Source organism: Papilio polytes, unplaced genomic scaffold (genome assembly GCF_000836215.1).
Source record: "Papilio polytes unplaced genomic scaffold, Ppol_1.0 DF824191.1, whole genome shotgun sequence".
Taxonomy (NCBI): domain Eukaryota; kingdom Metazoa; phylum Arthropoda; class Insecta; order Lepidoptera; family Papilionidae; genus Papilio; species Papilio polytes.
The window spans coordinates 2,573,049-2,597,624 of record NW_013525013.1 but is presented as its reverse complement, the minus strand read 5'-3'; the positions used below and the strand labels follow the sequence as shown (position 1 = coordinate 2,597,624).

Genomic DNA, 24,576 nt, shown 5'->3' with positions numbered 1-24,576 from the left:
TGAATGTAACGTTACCCGGTTAAAGCTGACAAACATTAAAATATCGAAATTGCGAACTCAGTTATAAAATTTTTGACATCTAATTAAATTCGAATAGATAAGTTCCTTATCGGAAAGATATAAATCAAAGTACGTATGCTTTATTATATAAGAATTAAATTTAATAAGTAAACTAATATACCACAACATTATAGGGACATAATTAAATCATCAATCAAGGCGACATTTTTAAATTCTACACAAGGTATCTTAGTTGATTTACAAATGTATACTACATGGATTTTGACATATTTACAAATAACAATTTTTAATGACAGTAATACGAATATTTAATTATTTTAATTAAGTTCATTTTCTCCCCTTTGAGCATCAGTAAGATGACAGGGTAAAGACGTCGGAGACAAACGATGCGAACACGTTTATTGCAATAATTGGCGTTTTCACATAAACAAAAGCACAAAGACGTCTGTAAAGGGTTGTATGAAAGGATCGTAATTACTCGCGTCTTGTACTACCCATTTGTATGTCTATGGTATGGGATTTAATATCTATGGTACGGAAAATATGTGTCTATTCTAGCTTTCATGTTTTAATCAATCTTTATACTAAGTCTAGCTTTCACTAGCGACTTCGTCCACGTGGAATTAAAAAAAAAAAAGTAGCCTATGTGTACTTCCAGACTATACTACATCCATGTCAAATTTCAGCGAGATCCATTCATCAGTTTAGGCAACAAACTTTAACAAACGTCCATTCGTCCAACTATCCATACATCCATCTAAACATTAGAACAAATCAACGGATGGATGGATTTTTATTACTATGTATCTTACGGCTTAACGATTTTTCATTTAATTTAGTACAGATGTAGAACATAGTCTAGAAAATGTTGTGGCTTCGTTTATTTTTAAATCCGCGTTGACTAAGTTGCTGGCAAAAACTTTTGGATTATATTCTCTTCAGCTTACATTCTAATTTCATTAATATACGTCTAACGAGGAATCGTAACTGATTATGCATTCCAATTTATGTCACAGCATTTTAATATTCAATTTAATTTGAGAAATGGTATATTGACTAAGAATTCTTATATAAACTGCACTTACTAATCCAATAAGTCCACTAGTGTCTGGTTGTGCAGGTAGTACAGGTTTCACAGTGAGCAGCAACGGCGAGGCGAGGGCGAGGCAAGTGCGATGCTACGACGACACGATACAAATGAGGCTTCACAATTAAGGCGGGTACACACGGTAGGCACGGCGCATTTGCCGGTGTCACGTACCGACCGCCTAGCACTTAATTTCGCCAGGGTGTAGGGGGTGTGCGGTGCGGTTTTAAATTACGCCCGGCGCCCCCACGATTGAAGTTCGACAGCCCGTCTAGTTCTGGATAGTTGCGATGATTCAGTTGGGGAGCTGCCTTACGCTTTCATGTTTTTGACAAGGCTTACTTGCTTATATAAAATTGCATGCCTACTTATACTACATAATATCTATTGCTCGCGACTTCACCCGCCTGAAATTTAAAAAAAAAATAGTAAAAATATAGCCTATGTTACCCAGTGATAAGATAGCTTTATAATGGTGCAAGAATTTTTGAAATCGGTCCAGTAATTTGAGTTATTTTAATACATACAAACTAAAAAAAAAAACTCTCCTTTTTATAATATAAGTATAGATTAGTATAGATCGCAATTTTATGGACTACGATGACGACAGCTTCTAAGATTTAAATAAAAATAAAGAAGAAAAAAATCTCCGCGACATAAACGACTACGCTAAACACTTCAATTCGAGCGTTGCAAATCGGTACGACGAATAGTAATAACTAATAACAAACAATAAAGTACAGGAAATTGTATCCTATTATCGTTAACCTAAGGTTGTCGGTATTTAATAATACATAACGTCGCGCACATAAATCTGGCACGGGCTCGGCCAAAATGCCCGTGTGTTTAATGCTAAAAATCAATAATTAAACGATATATGTAATTAATACGCTGTGTCCGCGGCGCGCGCTCGCATTATGGCCGGGCTAAATGCACGCCGGCTGCATTATGAAAATGACTGCTTGATAAACCCGCCGTCATTTAACTTGCTATGCATTTAATACGTAATGGCTGACAAAGAATGTTTGATGCCTGTTAATTCTCCATTATTTTGGTTTATTTTAACAACTAGCTTTCGCCCGCGACTCGTACTCGTGGAATTTTAATAAAAGTAAGTAGCCTATGTGTTCTTTCTACTATCTTCCACGTCTATGACAAAATTCATCGATGTGTCCAGTCGTTTAGGCTACAAACTCTAACAAACATCCATCCATCTAAACTTTCACATTTATAATATTAGTAAAATAATGCTCTAGTATTTTACTGAGCCTTTTATGTTATTTTTGACAGCAAAGTATTCAAGATTAACTATATTCAAATCAAAAGTAAAATTATTTAAAATGCAAATTAATTTTATAGCCCTTGTTTTTTGCTTTATAATAAAAAAAACTACTCTCATTTGTTATGGCGTTATAGTTCTCATTTTAACAGCGTTATCAAATAAGCTTAGATATCTATATTAATCTATATTGCGGCAACAGCACCATTGTAAAATAACTATAGATTGTTTAAAATTGATATTCATTTTATCGGTGCAATGTTTGCAATTAATTACAACAATCAATAATTTCGCGCTCCGTCGAGCGAAAACTACAACACGGTCTGGCCGGCAACAGATAACGGCCATCACTGACGCCCTTATAATATCCTATCGCGTATTTTGGCTATTCGAACCAAAACCCATATCATCATAATGCAAAACATTGTGTACTATTGCAAAGAGAAATCGTGATTAAACCTATTCAAATATTTCCATTCAAAATTTACATCGCGCACGTAGTATCGTGTCCTATTACAAGAAAAAATATGTTAAACGTTATGAAAGTAACTTGCATATAAGTGGCGTAAACTGTATCTTATGGACATTTTCACCAACCATCCAACATGGGCGAGGCTTAGCTAAGAACTTCACTTGCTGCAGATCTTAGATTCGAATCTCGCTATGTAACAGTGTGTTTTAAGATTCCCTTATTACATATGTATTTTTGACCGCTTTCCCAAAAAAAGGAGGTACTCAATTCTTCTGTATGTTTTTTTTGGAAAACATCATGATGGAACATGAACATATCTGCGTTGTTATTCAAAGATATGTGTGAAGTCAACCAACATAAAGCGGGCCAGCGTGGTTGACTATCGCCTAGCCACCCACAGCTTAGGATATGTTCCAAGTCCTTCGGGAACCTATAGTGACATAATGATTTCTTAATTTACGGGTCCCAGAAGCATTTGTAACCCTAGTAAGAATTTAACTTTACTAACGCTTAGAAATAGTGCGGGATTGCAGCACGTCGCAAAAGACAGAGATGACTGGTCAAAGTTGGGGGAAGCTTTCACCCATCAGGAATGCAAAAATATGAAATAAAAATAAAACAATATTGTTTGGAATACATATAAAACTAAATAAATGAACGTTTATGAATCGGTCATTTTTAGGTAACAAGAAAATGTTATAAATCGTAATGGTCAAGGGGACGATCATCGAGATCACGAGTACTTTCAGGACGAGAGAGAATACAGAACTTATCTGCTAATAATCTTTTATTAAATAGTCATTGAAGAAAAAAGTTATTGTTTATATAAATATTTTTAAATGTAATTTATAATAAACTAGCTGTTCCCATGCAGCTTCATCCGAAGGTATTTATAAAAACTTCATTCATTGTTTACATTTGTCAATTTATCAATTGAAAATGTCAAAATGACATGGCATGATGACAACCTTGCTTACTTGATGTTGTCAGCAACTTATGGTCTCTTTCCCACATTAGGGTTTTTATCCAAAATATTTACCCACTAAGTTTAATGGCGTTAAAATATATAGCCTAAAGCGTGACGCAAGTGTAGGGCTTTTTAAAAAATACAATTATTCAAAAATATGCTGCAATTGTTGATATCTTAGGCAACAAAGAAGTGTGTTTACGCTTAATTATAATAGTATAGATGATAACTGAGTGTAGGTTTGTGCATCGAGCTGTACTATAAATCAGCGGCAGTACGTCACTAATCCTCATTAATTACTACGCAATTTTAAATCTCATTATTGTCCAAATCGGTCTGGCATCGATTTTTCTCGATGTGTGCAGATGCCGGGTGGCTCGCATATATTATCGTCGGTACGTACTCAGGTGACATGTACGGTGACCATACCGTACTCATTTAAAATGAGTAATTGTTAAATAAAATAATTGTACTCTTACTGCTTTGAGTTACGTTAAGTGGTTATTTTTATTAGATTATTAAAAACTAACTCTGTAAAAACGTACATATTGTTAGACAAAAATCTATTTATCGTTTTTTATAAATCAGCAAACAAATATTAAAGTCAAATATTATCGTACTTTCATAGTGTTATTTAAAATTCGAATTATTGAACTTTAGAATTTGCCAACCTGAAATTATCATTTCAATCCGATTACTAAATAATTAAAAAGTATTTCAATATTTTTATCCTTGTTTTAAGACATTTTTTAAAAAACTATGGTCACCCTATGGCACAGTAGGCGTACGTCGGTGTGTCCATCGTATCGCATTGGCGCAAATTAATGAGGGTGGGATATTTATTTCAGGGTTTCGTTTGCCGATGCCAGCCAAAATATCAATTCACCTCTCGATCCACGTACGTATAAGTAGCCGTAGTGATTCAGATATGCAAATGCTCGCGGGGCGTCACAGTAATGATCTCATTAAGCTTGTAGTACAGCGCTACCGGAGTTGAGGTTGATAACGGTCCAGCTATTTTCATGCTCGACAAAGGTTAAGCTTAATAGGCTTGGCCAGTTTCACTACTGATATTTATAGATTCAATTATCTGATATAAAAATGTATCTAATCTATACTTTTATACTATCTGTACTATTATAACAAAGAAGTGTTTGTTTAACACTTCTTTGTTGCGTAAGATTTCAGCAATTACAGCATGTTTTTGAATAATTCTTTTCTTAATAAAAAGCCCTGCACTTACGTCATGCTTTAGGCTAAATATTTTCACGCCGTGTAACTTAGGGGGTAAATATTTTGGATAAAATCCCTAATGTGGAAAAGAGACCATAAGTTGCTGCCAATATTAAGGAAGTAAGGTTGTCATCATGTCATGTCTCATTGACATTTGTCATCATCATCCACTTGCCCTTATCCTTTATGGAGGGTCGGCACAGTATGTGCTGCTCTTCCATACATCTCTATCGGTGACATTTGTAATTGATAATTTGACAAATGTAGACAACAAAATAAAGTTTTTATAATTCTACGCGAATGAAGCCGCACGGGAACAGCTATTTATTCATAAATGCCATCTTCAAAACTTTTTAACTTCCCTAAAGCCTAACTAGCTTTCGCCCTCAGTCCGCGTGGGACTACGAAAAAAAAAATAAAAGTAAGTAGCATGTGTTCTTCCAGACTATCCTCCACTTTTATACCAAATTTCATCTAAATCCGTTCAGTCGTTTAGGCTACAAACTCTAACAAACATCCATCCATCCATCTAAACTTTCGCACTTATAATATTAGTAAGAAGTTTTATTTTCAGGCTTATATTGAATTTTGTTGTTGTGGACATATTCCTTCGTGACCTATAAATAATTAATAACCTAAATTTCCGTTATAAGATCCTACTTTCAGTCTCATAATAGTTTTAAATATTTCAAAGCAATTACCCTAAAAAAATAGTTCCCTCAATTCGAAGCGTGTTAGTAGAGGAATTCGAAACATAGTAGCATCAAAATAGTTAAAACGGCAGCTGTTTGATTAATGGTTGAAAAAAAAACAAACAGTACGCATTTAGAGTTTTATTTTATAAAATTAATTCCGCTACAAACAAACATAAATGGTTTTAACGACAAGCGGAAATCACAAATCAATTGCTACGCAACTTAAATTAATGGCTTTTAGAACATTGTAACATTTTAGTATTGCACTTGATTTTATTCAACGAATAATTTGATAAAGAAAACTATAAATTACTTTATTCATATTGAAATAAACACATGCATTTGATAGACATAATTTTATATATTCACAACCATTTTTCATTCAAAACTAAGAAATTTACGATTCCATTATTAACTCTTTCTCGTTATTAATAAAAGGTTATTATTATTAATTTTAATGTCCTGAATGAAACAAATAATCTTTTAATAAATTCGCCAAAACAGCTAAGAAAGAAGATTTTTATTACAAAATATGCTATGAATTTAATGAAACTCAAGAAACTCATGGAAAAAGATATTAACAGTAAAAAAGTAACGTAATTATTAGCAATATCGTAAATTCTTAGTTTATTTTAAAGGTTTGATGTTTCGTTTATGAAAAAATATAGGACTTTATTAAACTGCAAAAAGAAAAAAGCACGTATAAGAAAAATTAATAAACGTTTCTTTAGCGCCTTGAGGTAATCAATAAATATCTACAAATGGACAGATCTCGTATAATCAACACGTATCTTAACGGTGAGTTTCCATTGTCGTAACACATGTATCAGAATAGTATTGCTATCGCTTTCATTCTCTTTGAAAAAGACAGAGACAGCAATGTTCTTATACAGGTATCACGACGAATTTTACAATACAGTATACATCTACTCAACTTTATAATTACAATACTATTGCACTTTACAAAATGCATTTACAACAACTTAGTATATTTACAATTGGTTTATTTTACATTTTTAAAACAACGAAAGCATGAAAATTAATGTATGTTACATCATTTTTATAAATCATCCCATTTGTCTGTTGTCTAAAGTTTATTTAGCTGTCTAGACAAATTGTTAAGTGTCGGATTAGTACTATTGATTTGATGGCTGTATTTATTTTAGTACATTGGAATTTTGAATATTGGACAAAGTTAATCACAATTATAAATTAAGCAGAGTTTAAAAAGCCTAATATCTCACAAATATCTCAAAACAGTGTTTGATAATTATCATGTTTTAAAAATAATTGTCCCTATTCAGCCAAAATCGTATAATTTATAGGACGGGAACAAATTCTTTTAAAAAAAAATTGACAAAATTTCAACTATTTCAAGTTCTTTTAACAATATCTTACATTTTACATGTATAATTTTTATATCTATTTCGTTGCACTAGGCCTAATCGAAATAAGTTTTATTTCAAACAAAAGTAATTATCACGTTTTCAATTAACAAATAAAAATTGTGTAAAACATACAACGTCATTACAAAGTTCTAAACTACGGCAATGAGGTAATATTCTACAATTAGTGCCAGGTTTTGTTAAGTTATAATTTGCACACTAAATGTTTCAATATGGCCGCCAAACTGTGTTACTATCGGGCTGAGGATTGCCGCGTTGTCCGAGGCTATTCACTCTACCGTCTTCGCCTCTAGAAGCTGCCGCAGCACAAGAGTTCCCGCCGCCCAGTAACAACTCTCCTTGTCCATGATTACCGTGTTGTCTGTGATTATTCGTCGTCGAAGATATCTGATCCATCATCGTTTGTAATTCGTTATGATGATTTTGTGTAGAATGTATCGAATTCGAGTGTAACGAGTGAAAATTATGCGTCTGATTCGCTGCCGTGTATAGTTGGCTGTAAAGTAGACTCGCAGGTAGAACCGGGTATAAGGAATTGTTGCAATTCCCACCACCATATGAGTTCTGTGAACCCATTAGCGTAGGGAAGTTGGAACTGTTCGTGTGGTTGTGGCCGATGTTTGTGGTGGTGTTGGAGGTGAGTAGATCGTCTTGGACTGGCGATTCGGGCTGCGAACTGTTGTCGCTAAGCGAGCGCGGCCCCGTAGATAGGCCGTAGTCCGCGTTGTTGTTGTACCGGGGTAACAAACTGCCGTGGTGCGAGGGCGAAGAGCCCACCAGCCCCGATAGTTGTTGGTCCAAATCCACGCCTGTCGTATCCGGAAGTACTGCACAAATAAGAACTACTATTATATAAAATTACAAGTTGTTATAATCAGATTTATTAAATACAAAAGTTATTTGTCAATTTCAATTCTTGGCTTGTTGTGGAAACGTTTCGGTAGCTAAGACAGCGTGACAATATATCTCGGGATTGTGCGTGTTAGCATAGTTTTAATAGAGCGCTATATTTTTTCGTGTCGCTTGTCCGGGACAGGCACGCATCGGCAATAAATTCATCGTCCGGATCGGTCGCGTCCGAGCCGTAGTAAATTATAATGAGAGGCGGTTTAATGCGCGCTGCCCAGCGCTGGCCATACGATTTTAAGGAGGATGTCGCTCGTAAACCATGTTGGTGCATTTAATTTCACCATTCTGGTGTAATGAATTATAGTCTTCCTACAGAATTAAATTTTATAAGCGTTGAAGCAAGAAAACAACATGTATTTGATAATTAGACACAACAAAGTATCATATATCCTTGATCAATTTTGTTATCCAGTCATCAAAATAGGTAAAAAAATGGAGAAGAACACGTTAAAGCAATCGACTTGATTTTAAGGTACTAGAGCTATCCAAGTTTCCCCGCTACAGAAATATCAGTTGTACATGGGTTGCCAGGCTATCTTTTTGACTGAAGAAAGTTGACAAATGTATAAAACTGATAGATGCAATAGATGATACACGTTATAAAGTAAAACTTAAATATTTTACCTGTATTATTAGTTCCGAAGTCCTGGTTTGGCGTCTGGTCGGGCACGGTGCCGGCAAAGCCGAGGGCGGGCGGGTTGAACTGCGTACCGCCGGGCGCGGCGCACGACGGCAAGTACGCTGGGTACGCACCCGCGCCGCCGTAACCCCAGTGCGAGTTACTTGAACTCAGCCCGAACTGACTCATATCTAAAAAGTTAGCTTCGTTTAGTATACTTGTTGCAGATTTCTAGTGCTTATTCACTTTATGTTTTCGATTTACTATAATCTTTACTGGGATGAGGGATGATAGAGTTATGTGGAGCACGAACACCTATGGGCCGATGGGCAAGACCACAAAAACTACTTTACAGTTTCCCGTGGGTACTGGATTAGGTTAAAAATAGAGATTAGGATAAATTTACTGCAATTATTAACAAACATATTTCCACTGAACGTATGCATCGGTTATCGTTCTGTCAGAATCTTTGAGGGAACGGGAAATTCGAAAGCAAGACCACAAAAACTGTAAAGCAATTTCTCGTACTTATTAATCGCTGTACAAAAATTGTATCAATGAAAAACATTTGCAGGCGCGGTATCGAGCGCTGCGAGCGGCGCTATAAAGATATCGAGAGCCGGTCAGCTCGCTGCCGAGAGCCATCCGCACGTTCCGTCCACTTTATTTTTTTCCAGGAGTATTACGGGCTTTTATTTTTCGGTATCACGGTTCCGTTTTTGGCCGGCGATCGGTGGAGTCGGTTTTTATACGATACGCGGCGCGTGGCGCGTGGCCATGGCGCGTCGATTTGTGAATGTTTTTTTCACGTTTCGAGTTGTTTTGGTGCGACGGGGATTTCGGCGGGCGGCCGCGCTTGTTCCATTGCGCTCGCGTACGCCCTTTTTGTTGGACTGATTGAATCTGCGCTTTAGTGAACGTAGTTTAGCGTATCGCAGTTTGGTGACTCATTCACTTTTGAACGATCACCGGCATTTATAAGGTATCGATGTCGAATACCGATTTCGATTTGGTTTTAGCACGTTACATGTTTTGTCATAAAACAGATTCTCTTTATATTCGTGGTTAACTAACTTCTGAATTATTTCTTCTGTATTCTATAAAACAAAGTTTTTGTTATACGTTTAGGAAATCTACTGTTTTATGAATTAGTTTATTAATTATTGTAATTTAGTAGTCGTTTCTTTGTAGTACACTAATATAGGAATCCGATATGTCACTTTTTATAATAAATAGTAATTGTTTCAATGGCAAAGTAGAAGTTGCATTTAGAAGACTAAATAACAAAATATTTGTACTTACTCTGGCATGAGGTGATGGGCGGCATTCGGAAGCCACCGAGCGGGTCTGGCGGGAAGGGGAAGGGCCGCTGTCCGAACGCGAAGTGGAACTGCTGCTGCTGCCCTAGGAGCGACAACACTACATCAGTACGATACAGGCTGCTCTCGACCGACACTACAGGCTTCTTAATACATTACAACTATAATACATTTTGATGTTTTTAAAACAAAATGGTAACAGACATTGTAAGTAATTCTACGTCCCAATAACATTTGTGAACTATTACGATTGGTAGAATGGTGGGATTCGGACCCTATACCGTAGTCTATAATACGGAGGCGCGTACACTCGATTTTTAGTAATTATAGTTGTGTAATTAAAGGATTGAATTTGCTGTTAGACAATCGACAATCACACAACAGTGCGATAGTTTAGTCAAAGTACACCTCAATCATAAAATCAAACGTTATATCTATTTGAATACAGCACATTATTTCTCATAAGCTACGCCCTCGTTGTTCCTAGACACTCGATAATTCATTGACACGTCACCCCGCTTCCCCTAAATTCTAGCACGTGTCGGAATCAGTATCGAAGAGCCGGTATGAAGTGAGCCCTGTAGATGTATAGAATTATTGATGCAGGCCTAGCTGTGCCCTTATTGAGTGTTCCGTGCAATTTTAATTAACAACGTCACTGACAAACGGTTTGTAGGTAATCAACATCGATATCACAAATTGAAGAACTGATCTTTGGAATCATGGCAAAGTTTTTATTAATAATATTACGTTAATTCACTTTTCTATTTTAGAGCGAGATTTTAAATCTGAACATCTCGGTTACTTAAACCTATATTTAAAGGACATTCTTGGCTCTCAATCAACGTGTTAATATTGCTAATTCGTTTCATTTAAGCAGCATTAAATTTAAAATGTGATTTGATCTACAAAAATTAAACTCAGGTGTCCCATTTCTCAAACAATTAAAATGTCTATTAAAAAATAAAAAAAAAAACGAAAGCAAACAACTAATTTATTTCAAACGTTGCTTTAATTATTATTAATGTCTTAGACAGTAAACATTTCAGCTTTCGCTACGTATATTCAAAAATAATTGACATAGCTGATTAAGTTCTCTGATGGGATCCCTAACTCCCGCGCGAGGGCAGACAGGTGGCGGGCGAGCACGGAATTATTCACGCGACCGGCGTGTCGCAGTCCTGTCGAACATCGATGCGATTTGGTAACAGAGAATATTCTCTTGTATACAATATTTATAACTATATCTTTACTTGATTCGTTAAAAGGTAAACGGTGTGTATTTAAAAGAAATTAGAAAAGAAATTGCAGATACAAGTTTTGAGTACATCACTTAATTTAACGTTAGAAAGTGAGAATGAGGTAATAGGGTAGATGATAGGATCCACCGTCTGTTTTCTAACTTATTTTGATTTAAATAGAAAGATAGAAAGCAAAATAAAATAGAAAACAGTCAACTTAGAAGAAGAAGCTTATAAACTTATCAAAATTTAAACGAATGATGTAAAAATAAAACAATGTTTAAGCCGCCCGTATCAAGAGATTTTAGGTTTAGTAACCCACGGCTCTAACAGCAAACTGGTTTACTATTGAATCGTTAATGAAGTTGATATTAAGTTTAATCTGGAGACAGAGGGCGCGGGAGTGCGGCATGCCGATTGGCAGTAATTGTCGCTTTCCGATTGCTGAATTATCGACGCTACACGCACGCATGCCAATGCCACGATACTCTCCACGCATATTTAATGTGTCCATATCATTACCAAAAAAATAGGATAAATTAGATTCTTTTATAAATTTAAAATTTGCATTTTATGCATTCATACATTTTCTTCTGAAATTTTAAAAATAATCCTATAAACAACTAAGATTCAATTTATATAACGGTAATATTGAAAGTACCTCTATAGTAGATTATTTGATTTATTGTAATATATTCGTTATTTAATAACAATTTACATAAACAGAAACCATAATGTTATAGCTTATGAATACAAATGTAACAATTATTGATTAAATTTAAAATAAAAAATATGAAACGGTCTGAGAAAAAGCCTTAAAGTTGGCCACCCCATTTAGGTAATAATTCAATCTTGTCACAAGTTCCGCTCGCACGGAGCACAGCGGCGGAACACAAGTGATGAAGTTTCTGTATTGACACTTTCACTTTTAAATGATTATTGAAAAGCCACGTATTTGATAAATACAAGACTAGAAACTAAACGAAAGATAAATAAAAGTAACTGAAAATATTTTACTCCGATATATAATTTGTTTATGAAAATTACCAAGCAGTTAAAATGGTAATACTTAGACAAGAAAAAATAATCGGTAATTTTAAGTATTACTAGAGCTATTGTTAATTAAGTAGCTTCGGTTTCAACATGTAATATAGCAAGCAATCAGTATGCCAATTCCACTTTGCGAGGGTAACCGAACAATATATTATGCGAACCAATAAGCTCTTCGATATTCGAAATGTCAAATTGACAAATGCAGATGCATCGGACTGAAAACAATTGAAAATGCCACGCACACATCGACACTAACACACACATGCCGGGACTACAAAAGCCTGCGAGTGTATAAATCAACGGCGCAACAATTACACACTTTCATGGCAAGTCGGAATTAGAAACTGTCATTTGCACCGTTCGAGGGGCTTCGAGTGGGGAGGTGGGGGGGAGTATGTTACAGATGGGAGGGAAAAATGGGGTGGAAAGGGCTACCGTGGACCTGATTAAAGGATTACGCTGAGGGTGGCGTCCGGTCTAGTTAGATTTATTATGCCAAGTATTTCAAATAGTTAGCCTTTACTATTTTATTTTCAACACTGGCTGAACGTGGCTGCGACGGCCAGACATTCTAATTGAATTTAAATTAAACATTCTCCGTATGTTTTTACTAAAATTTTGCCCAGTTCGCTTTATATTATCGAAAAATATTTCTCGTATAAAATTAAAAGCCGTTTTTAAGAATAGAAAGTTCAGATATTGAATATATTCAAAAAAACAATTGAATATCGTTAAAATTGTTAACTAAAGAGAAAAATAGCAGGAAGCATCGATTAAATGTACTTCACGAGACTTTAATTCGTTTGTAACTCGATCATTAGCAAACAAACAGTGAATGCAGTTACAAGACGCGGGTGGTCCAGCGAGCGTGCACTGGCGTACCGAAATAGCCAGACATCGCTGCCTTAAGAAAAACATCGTTAACAATCCGGCCGATTATTAAATTGGAGGCGGCTACTGTACGGCAAAGCTGTAAACCGAACCACCCACCCGACGGTAAAAATAGGAAGCGCAAGGAATGGACCGCGTTATGGTATCTTTATCTACATGCTATTTTAAATGAGCATTTAAAGGGTTAACACGCAATAAACAATGAACTTAGAAACAAATTCTATTTTGTGAATGTAATACCACCATATAAGAAAAAAGACCAATGCCTAGCGGCATGAAAGAATTTTTAAAAATGCATTCTTCTCCCATGAGAAAAATACTAACGTAATTTGATCGCATTACTAAATTTATATTTTTGCCACAACTGCCAAACAAATAAATAATATAAATGTTCGGGAAATCACTGGTCATTTAATTTCACTTAGGAAACTTTAAATCGGATACACGCGTACCGTTTGATAGATTCCGATCGCAAACTAAGCGCCGACACAAAGGACGGCCGATGAACATTGTAATGAACAACGCACCGAATTAACAGCTCCCGAACTAAGTCATTAACGCCCGTATACCGATGCTCCAGCTCGTATACGTACGGCGTAAACAGTCGTCGGAACTTACTAGAATTAAATAATTTATCGTCTCCGTATAGAGGCTGGCGGCATAATAAATCAATATGCAGGGCATGCATGCGAACGGGGTGGCAGAAACCCCTTCCCGCGCCACCGCACCCCGCAACCCTCGTGCCCTTTCTTGACTAATTAATTAAACAACCGATTCATTACAGCATCCTCCTTTGTGCCCTCACATTCGTCTACGGAGCTATCGGTACAGACAGCAGAAATGATTTTAAATGAGAATACACTATGTGTATTTTTATAATATAATTTCTATTAACGAAGAAAGGTAATCAAGCAAATAACTGGTTCAATTGATATTTAATAGAAAACCATCTTAATTTCATTCGAAGTACATGAGTTTGACTAATATAACTTTAAATTGTTATTGGTAATATTATATCCGATTAAATTATAAGCTGTTAAATAAATTAATAAAAAACATTTTTAACTCTTTAAAGTCTCCTCTATAATCTCAGATATTTTTGTAATTTTTTGAACTCTCAATCAATATTATTAGATTGGAATTATTTGCTGACTGTACACAACCCTTCAACGGCCTGGGTTCTAAAGGCCGACACTATCCCGGGCTCGCAATTATTTTAATTTCTTCCACGTGATGAGGATTGATCGAGCATTAGGTGTGATTTGGAGGAGCCAGTACACGCACCGTCATTTGTTCTCGTCAACCAACGTTCCTAGTATTTTCTCAAGTTGTGAACTTTTACTGGTTTATTTAATGTAAATCGAAACATTGTTTTCAAAGACTATTTTTATGTTAGATGCATTTCATTTTTTTAATATATTGTGTAGACTATGCAAAGCAGAATCCAATAAAAAAAATATTTTTAGTTATCTCTCTTTCAGTAAATAAAATGGTTTCCTTTTTAAATAAAGATCTAAATGGCGTCTAATTTCACGCTTCGAATTTATAAAATGAAAAATCTCGAAGCAACGGCCATTTTGAGAAATTATTAATAAATTACCTTCATTACGGAGCTTGTTTTCGAATGTTTTGCGGTCGTACTTGTTTGTTTTGGATCGCTTCCGACGTTTGTGTTTCACTTTACTGCTTTAGTTTTATTTGAAACCGCGATATTTTACAACGAAATTCATTAACTTTATACCCAAACTCGAAAATTGTTTAGAAATTGGAATTCATTAGACAAATGTATACACAAAATTTGAAACTAAAATTAGATTTTCAATTTAATTAGACATCTCGGTAAATAAACTTAGAAAACAGCGACGGAGCGTTTTATTATTTTTAAATGGTACAGATCAAGGTGATAATGGTTGAGCTAGCGATCTGGTGCCTGAATTTCTCGGTACAACCTGTAAAATACCATGACCACATTTGCAGATATGATAACGATAACTTCGCTATTTTGGCGAATTTAAACAGCTGCTTACTTGTTTGCAACCTTAAAAAACCTAAAGGTATACCGAACATCAATGTTTAATGCAAGAGAAACTAGAATCTTTTGCCAGTTTAAAAAAAGCTATCGTATTGTTTTGGAAATACCAAAAGATCCAAATATGTCTACACGAGAGTTTTGAAAGCGCATGCTGTACCGACCTTACACTATTGTATTCTCATCATTATTGATATGGAAATAAGTTCGTCTACATTAGACGTTTAACACTTGATTACACATTATTAGTCGTTTTACGGCCGAATACCAAAACGGTATATATGTATGTAACAGCGACTTAAATGTTAAGGCCTTGCTTAAACTCCGAATTCCTTCCTTTGACGTCTATTAGATTGAAAGCGGCACTTACGAAGCGAAGTATTTATGATTCGTTTCGGTATTTGGCCGTTAGTGTTATAATATACTAACTGGTCTTGGAGCGCGGCTCCCGTGGCCCATCCACCGTCACCTTGATGGCCTTATTGTACGTAGTGACTTGTGGCGGTGTCGTCGATACTGTTATTGTTAGCGTGAAGGATTTACCTGAAACAAGCAAATTAATTATTTAATTAACTATATTTAGTGTCATATTTATAGTCATTTTTCAAACAATTTACTATACTATCAGGTTATAGTCAACAAATCCAATATTAATACAATCAAACCGTAAAACCAATTCGTTGAAACTTTTATTTGGAATGACAGGCTATAAATTTCATCTGTGGTCGCAACTCTTTTCGTCGGGCGCCCACTTTTTGTAGTTCGATTTGATCACTTGTTCGAAAAGTTAAAAATTTATTGCCGGTTTGTTTTCAATTCGGCGTTCGATGAATTGTTCTGGTTTCAGTTTAGGTTACTAGTGCTTCCGTACTGAATGAATGCGTCCACGAGTTATTCGATTTTTACTTATCATGCTTGTAACGAATACAAATCATTCCGTACATTAATTTTGTTTCACAAAGGGATGACTGTTGTTATTGTGATTTCGTCGAATATTTCGTTTTTCAAACAAAATGAACACTTGAAAACGAAACAATCTCATTCGAGAGTGGATAGTATAAAACAGCAACTCATCCGCAACACGTCAGGGCGCGTCACAAACAACGGCGGGGCCACTTCATCACGGCATAACGCCGGCAATAAAAAAAACATTTCCATCTGCGGAAAAACCACAGTTAATATTAAATGACCGTCCGTCAAAGCTGTATTGTGGAGCGCTTTACTCGCTGCGGGATGCAGCCAATACCGATTTCGTGATTTTTCCATTTCCCCCATCTCCCGGCGCGGCGGGGGGAGACACGGCGGGGCGGAGGGGGGAGAGTGACATGTAAGCTTTAATGGAGCCTGAAGCGGGACGCCGCTGGCTACACGCGAAAAAAAACTGGGGAAAAACCTCATTCATACGTGATTTCATGTGTAGGCTACTTTCTGCGGGCTCGGTGCGCGGCTCGTTAAAAATGGACGGCGTACACGAGGCGGCTTGTTGCGGCCGCCGGACTTTATTAACCGGCCAACGGCGACCCCGGGGCCCCCAGTCTGACACTTATTCCCTTCAGACTGGAGTATATCACTGTTACTTTCACTTTAGGGGAATTATACACGAACTTTTTACAAAATTCCAGTTTCACATATCACAACTCGTTTAGATTGCAATATTCAAATTACAGAGTAAAAACATGTACACACAATTTCGGTTCGTGCGTCCTGAATCTTTAGTAATTTTAGCATTAACAATATTGATTGATGAAATACCTAGTTCATATTAACGCTAGTTTTTCAATGAATAAAGAATTATTAATAGTTATTTCGTCTCCAGCAATCGAATATCAGTGAACGAAAACAAATGGTTGTAGCGTCAGAAGACGGTAACGTTGAGTGATGTACCGTCGGCAGTCAGGGCCCGTACCAGCCGCGGCGCGCCACCGCCCGCGGACGTGCCGGCGTGTCGGCGTGCCGCGCCTAAATAAACAACCCCTACTTAATGCCCCGATACCATACCTCGCCGCACGATACCATCGCGCCGTTTTTACGAGCCGACAATATCCGCACTCACCAGACAAATGACTACAAGTCTTAAATCTAGTCGGATAATCCTTAATCAAACATAGCATGTTCACGTACTGAGTTATAATTGGGATCAAATTAATATTTACTCAAGTTTTGCTTCAAAATCCGGTCTCTCCCAGTGGATGCCTACGATGTAAGAAAGATAGGACTATTCATCAGTCTTAGAAGTTGGGTTCATTGAAACACAATTCTATGATATGTCAGGGCACCATATTTACTGTGTTATACCTGCTTTCTCAATTAAGCTTAGCAATTTCAAAGATTCGTATAAAAAGGACTGGCTTATCCCAGATTTTTTTCGACAATATTTATGGTAAACTTGGCTACCAACACGGCGTTATTATAAACCAAGCTTATGATAGTCCTAATAATTGACTAGCATGAACGAGTTACAGTTTCTTTACAATTGTTTTAACACCATCAATTAATTGATTAAATTAAATATGGAGTGCAGACATTAATATACGAAATATACATTTTGTATCTTTTCAACTAAAATTAAAGGAGTTGATATTAAAAAGTCCCACTAATAACTTGACTTGATGGAACTGAAGAACAAGTGTTTCTACTAATATCAATTAACAATATCATAGACTAGCTGTTCCCATGCGACTCCTTCCGCATGCAATTATGAAAACTTTATTTTATTGTTTACATTTGTCATATTAACAATTACAAATGTCAAAATGACATGACATGACGACAACTTTGTTCCCTTGATGTTGGCAGCAACTTATGGTCTCTTTCACCATTAGAGTTTTTATCCAAAATATTTACCCCCTAAGTTTAATGGCGTGAAAATATATAGCCTAAAGCGTGACATAAGTGCAGGGCTTTTTTTAAAGAAATAATTATTCAAAAATATGCTGTAATTGCTGACATCTTCGGCAACAAAGAAGTGTGTGTTTACGCTTCATTATAATAGTATAGATAGATAGATTAAATAATACAGAAGAACTCTGAACATTTCGTGGTCAAAAAGTGGATTCGAAATTCTTGGCTAAGGAACAATACTTTAAAACACAAACTTCCGAGAAAATGAGGAAGTTTAGAAATCACAAAAGTGAACCAAAGAAAAGCAATTACATAATTACATTAAAAATGAAATTGCCATACACACTTGTATAGCAATTAGAGACTGCAGTTAGCGAGTGAAGTGCGAGGAGTGTTCGGAGTCGCGCGGCGACAATAGTGTCGCCCCGACCAAACTCTAGTCATCCGGGACGATAGCGAAACATGGATATGACTTCAGGAATTTATATTTAACTTTAAGCAGTAAAAGTATTTTATTTAACATAAATATGAATTATAAATGAAAAGATTAGAAACAACTTTAGTAGTTGCTTATGCTTTTAAGTGTAATAAATGTCAATAACTTAATTGTATCAATTAACTAATCTGTTAGAATGATAGCATTAGTTAGTAGATTTGAATTTTGAACTTAAAAAAAAAATACTGTTACGAACATCATGTTGTCGAAAGGCTTGTTGCACTGCATTGAACGAAAAAAACATCAAGATGTGAAAATAAAACGTTTAATTTTCTAATTACATCAAAATATGAAAATAAAACATTTAATTTTCTAATAAAATATTTATCGCCTAAGGATCGTATCCACTTTATCCTTACGGATCTCGTTGTCGTACACGAAGTTCCCTAATAGCTGGATGCAATCCAATTTGACAGCTGTCAAATACACTCGTCGCCGTCAGTCGCGGCGATTACAGGCGCGTCGTCTCCCGCTGTAACGACGTGCTAATGCCCGCGCGCTAATTGACTGAATTAATATGCCGATGTTAGCTGAGGTGTCACCAACGGCATCGACAATGTAACACTCCTGATACATGATTGTATTCTGGAGATTAATAAGCATGTACATGTGACATCTCTCTAAACGATAGAGTAATAAGTCTTGACCACTTTTGTTATGTGATTTTTTAACATTTCAGTAATCATTGTAGTAGAATTTGCATATTGTAAAGTTACTTTTAATGTAAGAGAAGTTTATTTTATATTATAATAAACAAAAAGTCCAGGTCACAGGTTAGCCCCTTGTGCAGTTAGTCGATGGGGCCAAAAGTTGTAAAAAAATATATATATGATAAGTCATTTGAAATGAAATAAAAAAAAGGTTTACTTAAAAGTTATAGTATAAAGACTCTAACAGAAAACTAGCTTAAAGAATATGAACTGAGAAAGTAATGATATTAGGAAAACATTCGTAAAAATTTAATAAACGTGAAAATGAAAGATTTGAATAGTTGCGTGTGAAGTTTCGCAGGCGTTGATGAGATAATGTGCGTGCGGGCGCGCGACGCCGCAAAGCATAGTTACGCAAGTTGCGGCCCGGCTTAGTTAGCACAGCTACCCCCAAACCATAAATGAAATGGTAGTTTTCCATCGCGGCTAACCGGGTAACCGGTCGGCCGGTTAACCGGTCGGGTCGGCGGCCGGGTCTGCCGGTTAACCGGGCGCCGCCGGTCGCTGCGGCCGCGTTATGGTTGACAAGGGCCGGTTATGGCGGTTGCGTGAATGTGGCGGCAGCCTACACGATGTTTGCGTGTCGCCCCGACTAACGCCGAACAACTTTTAACGTCTTTCACACTTGACGTTCGGTAAATCATATTTTTACGTTCTAAGTTTTTATTTTACAAAACATCCATTTTTTAAGAAACGTATTTCAATTATAGGTTTTACATTAAAGTTACGAAAACATTTTTCATTGTTTTTACTTTGTATAAATGTTATGGTGGAGATCAAAAAGTCGAGTGGGAGTGTAGCTGCAATAGCAATTAAGGCTTCCTTACGATCGTTCCGCGCAGACCGCAGAGTACATTCGCAAAAGAACTCTTCAAAGGAAAAATTTTATTGAAATGGCTATGCGACCGCAGGCGGCGCGGCCCCGCCTCCGGGGAAGACGTTGCTTTTCCGCCATTTTCCATTGGTTAGCGAGCGAGAAGGCGGGCCGCTTCTTCAAGTCTTATCCGGGACTAACTTTTCATTTGCACAGCTCTAAAATATTGCTCCAGATTAAAACACTACGGAAGTTCGAGTTGCGGTTACGTTCGAGACGGCTTTTTGTTACCAGCTCGAGTTTATGCGATGCGATAGCCATTGGATTTTTCTTCTGCTTTTAAATATTCTTAAATACGTTTACGAAAAAGGAAATAGAAGCGAAGGGAATGTTCAATATAAGGTTTTTCGTATCATTGGAATCGTTCTTTTAACACCTTTTTTATAGAATTTAGTAACTGATATAAAATCAGTATTTGATGTTAATTTAATTAGGTATATTATTAGTACATTGTATTGACAATCTTGCTAAAATTTTAAATTAAAATAGCAATTTACGGCTTAATAGTCATTAAAGTCTTAAAGAACTAAATTTTACTTACAATAGGTTTCTTTATTTTCCACTTAGCTGGATTACTTCTAAATCGATTAAGCTAAATTACATTCAGATTCGATTGCCGCCATGCACAGCCGCAGTAATAGACAGTGTCCAACTTACAGAAAAATTACATTGTTCTTTGTTACGATACAAACTTAGCCTCCTTTTAATAAATGAGGCAGCAGGTTGCGCAAACGGAGTAACAATAAAAAGCAAATATAGCGTAACACTGGTCAATGATTTTTTGTTCAAATACATTTAAAAATCGCGTCCTATTGGCTATTCAACGTCATCCCTTCAAGGCGTTCGAAGATTGTAGCCTACACTTGGCACGTAGGAATACTTCGCGCCGAATTAAAGATTCAGCGGGCTTTTTTAATAAAACTCGGGGAAATTTGGTTTTGAAACTCTGCAAATTCCGTGACTGTACCAACGTGTCAATTTTAGAATTTCATATACACGATTGAATGTCCTTATGATGAAGGAAAATCTATACATATTGGCCCAGAAATACAACATGAGTGAAGCTTAAAGAGATTCAAAAAAATTTTAAAGGAAGCATAGTTGACACTTCGCTTGAAACATTTTTCACATAATCTCACTAGCGCTACCTGTTCTCCTATAGTCAAAATCACAAACAAACTAATAATTTAAACTTTAAAAAGCATCTCAGCGTGTCAAATTTAACATTGAGATATTACCGTACAAAGAAGTTACCGGTGAAAAAATATTGTTCACTGTGTCTAGTCCATATCTTTCTTAAATGGCTTTGATGAAGCCCGACCGGCATTAGGCCAGCGTGGAGACCTTATCACCACTAACTTGAATATGTTCCGAGCCCCGCAGTGGTGAGTTATAAAAGCTAACGCGATCACCTTATGCAGCCAATAACAGAGAAAAAACTAATACTAAAACGCCTTTTATTTCTGTTACTGCTAACATTAATAATTCTACCTGAAGTCTTAGGAAATATATTTTTGACCAAGTTATTATGTTAAGAGAGTATTAAGTGTTCATCTTATATTTGTTCATTTTATCAATTTATTTAGTAGTGTAATTATACCTGAAAAATGCATAAATATGGGATGATTCTGAAGAAAATAAGAAGGAAGTAAATCAGAAGCAAGTGAGTTCATGACTAAAGCCCGAAAATAATTAAGTGTATAATATACTAGCTGATGCTCGCGACGTCCGCGTGAAATTAAAAAAAAACAATATATAGATTATGGTACTCACTGAAAATGTAGCTTATTTATGGTGAAATATTTTTTTGAATCGGCCAACTAGTTTTTAAGTTATTTCAATACATACAAAAATACAAATTTTTCTTCTTTATAACAGTAGTATTGAAATTGAAATTGAAATTTATTGAAAACAGATTAATAATTAACAATAAGGTACAGATTAGAACGTTAAATTTACAATACTGTTCCAATGCCACGCAAAATATCAAGAGATAAAATGGCAGAGTGCAATACAAGCGAGCTAGGGGATCGGCGTAACTACGTTTGTTAGCGGTGTATTGATGGAACGTTTGATATTCGCATGCTTGTATTAGTCGTTGTTCGGAATGGACACGTAAATAAACGCACGTATACTGCTGATGCTAGTCAAAACTGAACTAAAATCCAATAAAATTTGTTTAACCTTATCATTAACTAGTAGAAAAGTAATTTACAAGCGTTAAGATTAAGGTATAAATTCTGTTTTTACGTGATTCTGTGTAGCATTGTTATACATTTTTTTTTAAATTTCGACAAAACTAAAAAAATCTATCTTAACGATAAATTATTAGCTTTTTGACATATACAAAACATGTACGCGACCACTTTGAAAATATTTGAATAGATTAAAATACATCTGACGTTAATTGCATTTTTGCTTAATTTTTATCAACACTTTGCTTTATAACAATATTTTACGAATGGACCGTTATTGTTTGAGGTGCTAGTTATTAATCGACTTATATAGAAAAAAATCGCAGATTCTTAAGGTAAAACTTTGCCTTGAGATTTAGTTGTACATTTGAACATTAATCTTACTAATATTATAAATGCGAAAGTTTAGATGGATGAATGGATGGATAGATGGATGTTTGTTAGCGTTTGTAGCCTAAACGGCGGAACGGATCTCCATGAAATTTGGCACAGGTTTTGAGCATAGTCTGAAAGAACTCATAGGCTTCTTTTTATCCCGGAAATAGTTACGGTTCCCGTAAGATTCATTAATTTAGTTTTTTAATGTTTACTCGATCATTCTGCAACGGTTCAACATATCCTTTTGAAATTTGACACAGATATAAAACAAATTCTGGAGTACACATGGGATAAGTTTCATCCCCGAGAAATGTCCGGTTCCCGAGGGATACGTAGTTTTTTGTAATTTATATGGTTCGTATGTTTTCTAATACCATGCGGACGAAGTCGCGGGAAACAGCTTGTCTATTAAATAAAAATTGTTAGTAAACACAGAAAGCAAATTATGTGTTTTATTAGGTTCAGTTTAGTTTCTTGTCTATGGCACTTCCTTAGCGGATTGGGCCAGTGTCAAGTAATTTTTATTAGGTTTTCTGGTGAAAGACAACAAAGTACCTTATTTGTTATGACCGCATTCTCAAAATCGTGCTTTATGCGTATGAATATAATTGAATAGAAAAATAGATTTACTCCATAATGGTAACTATTAAATAATAAAGCAGGGTCATTTTTGTAATTAATGATTTCATCTTACATATTATAAATGCGAAAGTTTAGATGGATGGATGGATGTTTGTTAGAGTTTGTAGCCTAAACGGCCGAAGGGATCTCGATGAAATGTGGCGTAGATGTAGAGGATATTCAGAAAGAACACATAGGCTACTTGTGTTTTTTATTCCGCGCGGACGGAGTCGCAGGCGAAAGCTATCATTAATAAATGCAAATCTAAATGTAATTTGAGTTACCGAATTTATTACTTACACACACGGCTTTTGATCCTTATGTGAATTAAAAAAAATGTACTGAAATAAATATTCCGACCCGCGTCGTCTTAGCGAAGGAAAGTTGTTAAGAAAAGGGCGAGATGTAAACCGGATGTCCGTAATCCGCCCTCCCTCTATTTGACATTCACCCGAGTTTCTTAAGTTGCCCGGAAAAAGTTTTCAAATACTTTTCAATGTCACGGACTTCTTAACTTTAAAACTTTTTGAACAACGTTTGAATACGGCTTTAAAATTAAATGGTATTTGCGTTTTTACTTTTTAATAATGCAAATGCAACAATGTAATTTTGTAAGGAAAATGTAGATTTTTTTAATAATATCTGAGTAGTTACACAACATTGTTTAACTTGTGTTCGTATATTTTGTGTTACAACTTTGTAAAATATACTAAACTGAACACGTTTTCGATTTCATTATTCATCATAATTTCTCATTCTGATCTGTTTGTTAAAAAAGAGAATCTTTAAATTTTGCTTAGTTTTTCCATTATCTAGTAACTATTTTATGTACAAAAGTAATGTGGCTCATAAATTTTCAAATGCCTTAAAAGCGCATATAAAAGCTTTCAATCCAATATATTGCTGTTATGATGATTGTTTATAATAATATTTAATGTGTAACAATAACTGCACCTTCAGCACTCACCGCGACCACTGCGGCCGACGAATCTAAGGTCATTGAACTTTGCCACTTGGTTCTTCATCACCGCCGAGCTGTTTCGAAGCTCCGCGCAGCAGTTCTCATCGTTGCCGGCGCGGACGGTCACCAAGGTGCCGTCGCCTACGTCGCCCAGAGCGACCACTTTGAAAGCCACGGGCAATGTCTTGTTTGAACGCCAGTGCGGCGGCAGCACCGTGCACACAAAGTGCGGGCTGCCCGTGCGCACCAGCTCTCCCGGATGCTCCGACAGGAAGTCGC

At 35.9% G+C, this 24,576-nt stretch overlaps 1 protein-coding gene across 1 annotated transcript; it reads right to left on the bottom strand.

Moving 5' to 3' along the window:
- Positions 1-7,085: 7,085 nt before the first annotated feature.
- On the bottom strand, positions 7,086-24,574 carry LOC106110723 (runt-related transcription factor 3; the record flags this gene model as incomplete). Its single annotated transcript, XM_013292620.1, has 5 exons — positions 7,086-7,987; positions 8,694-8,879; positions 9,991-10,092; positions 15,651-15,764; positions 24,304-24,574. Coding segments are annotated over 5 exons (1,293 nt in total), but the record flags the coding sequence as incomplete, so codon positions are not given.
- Positions 24,575-24,576: the final 2 nt, after the last annotated feature.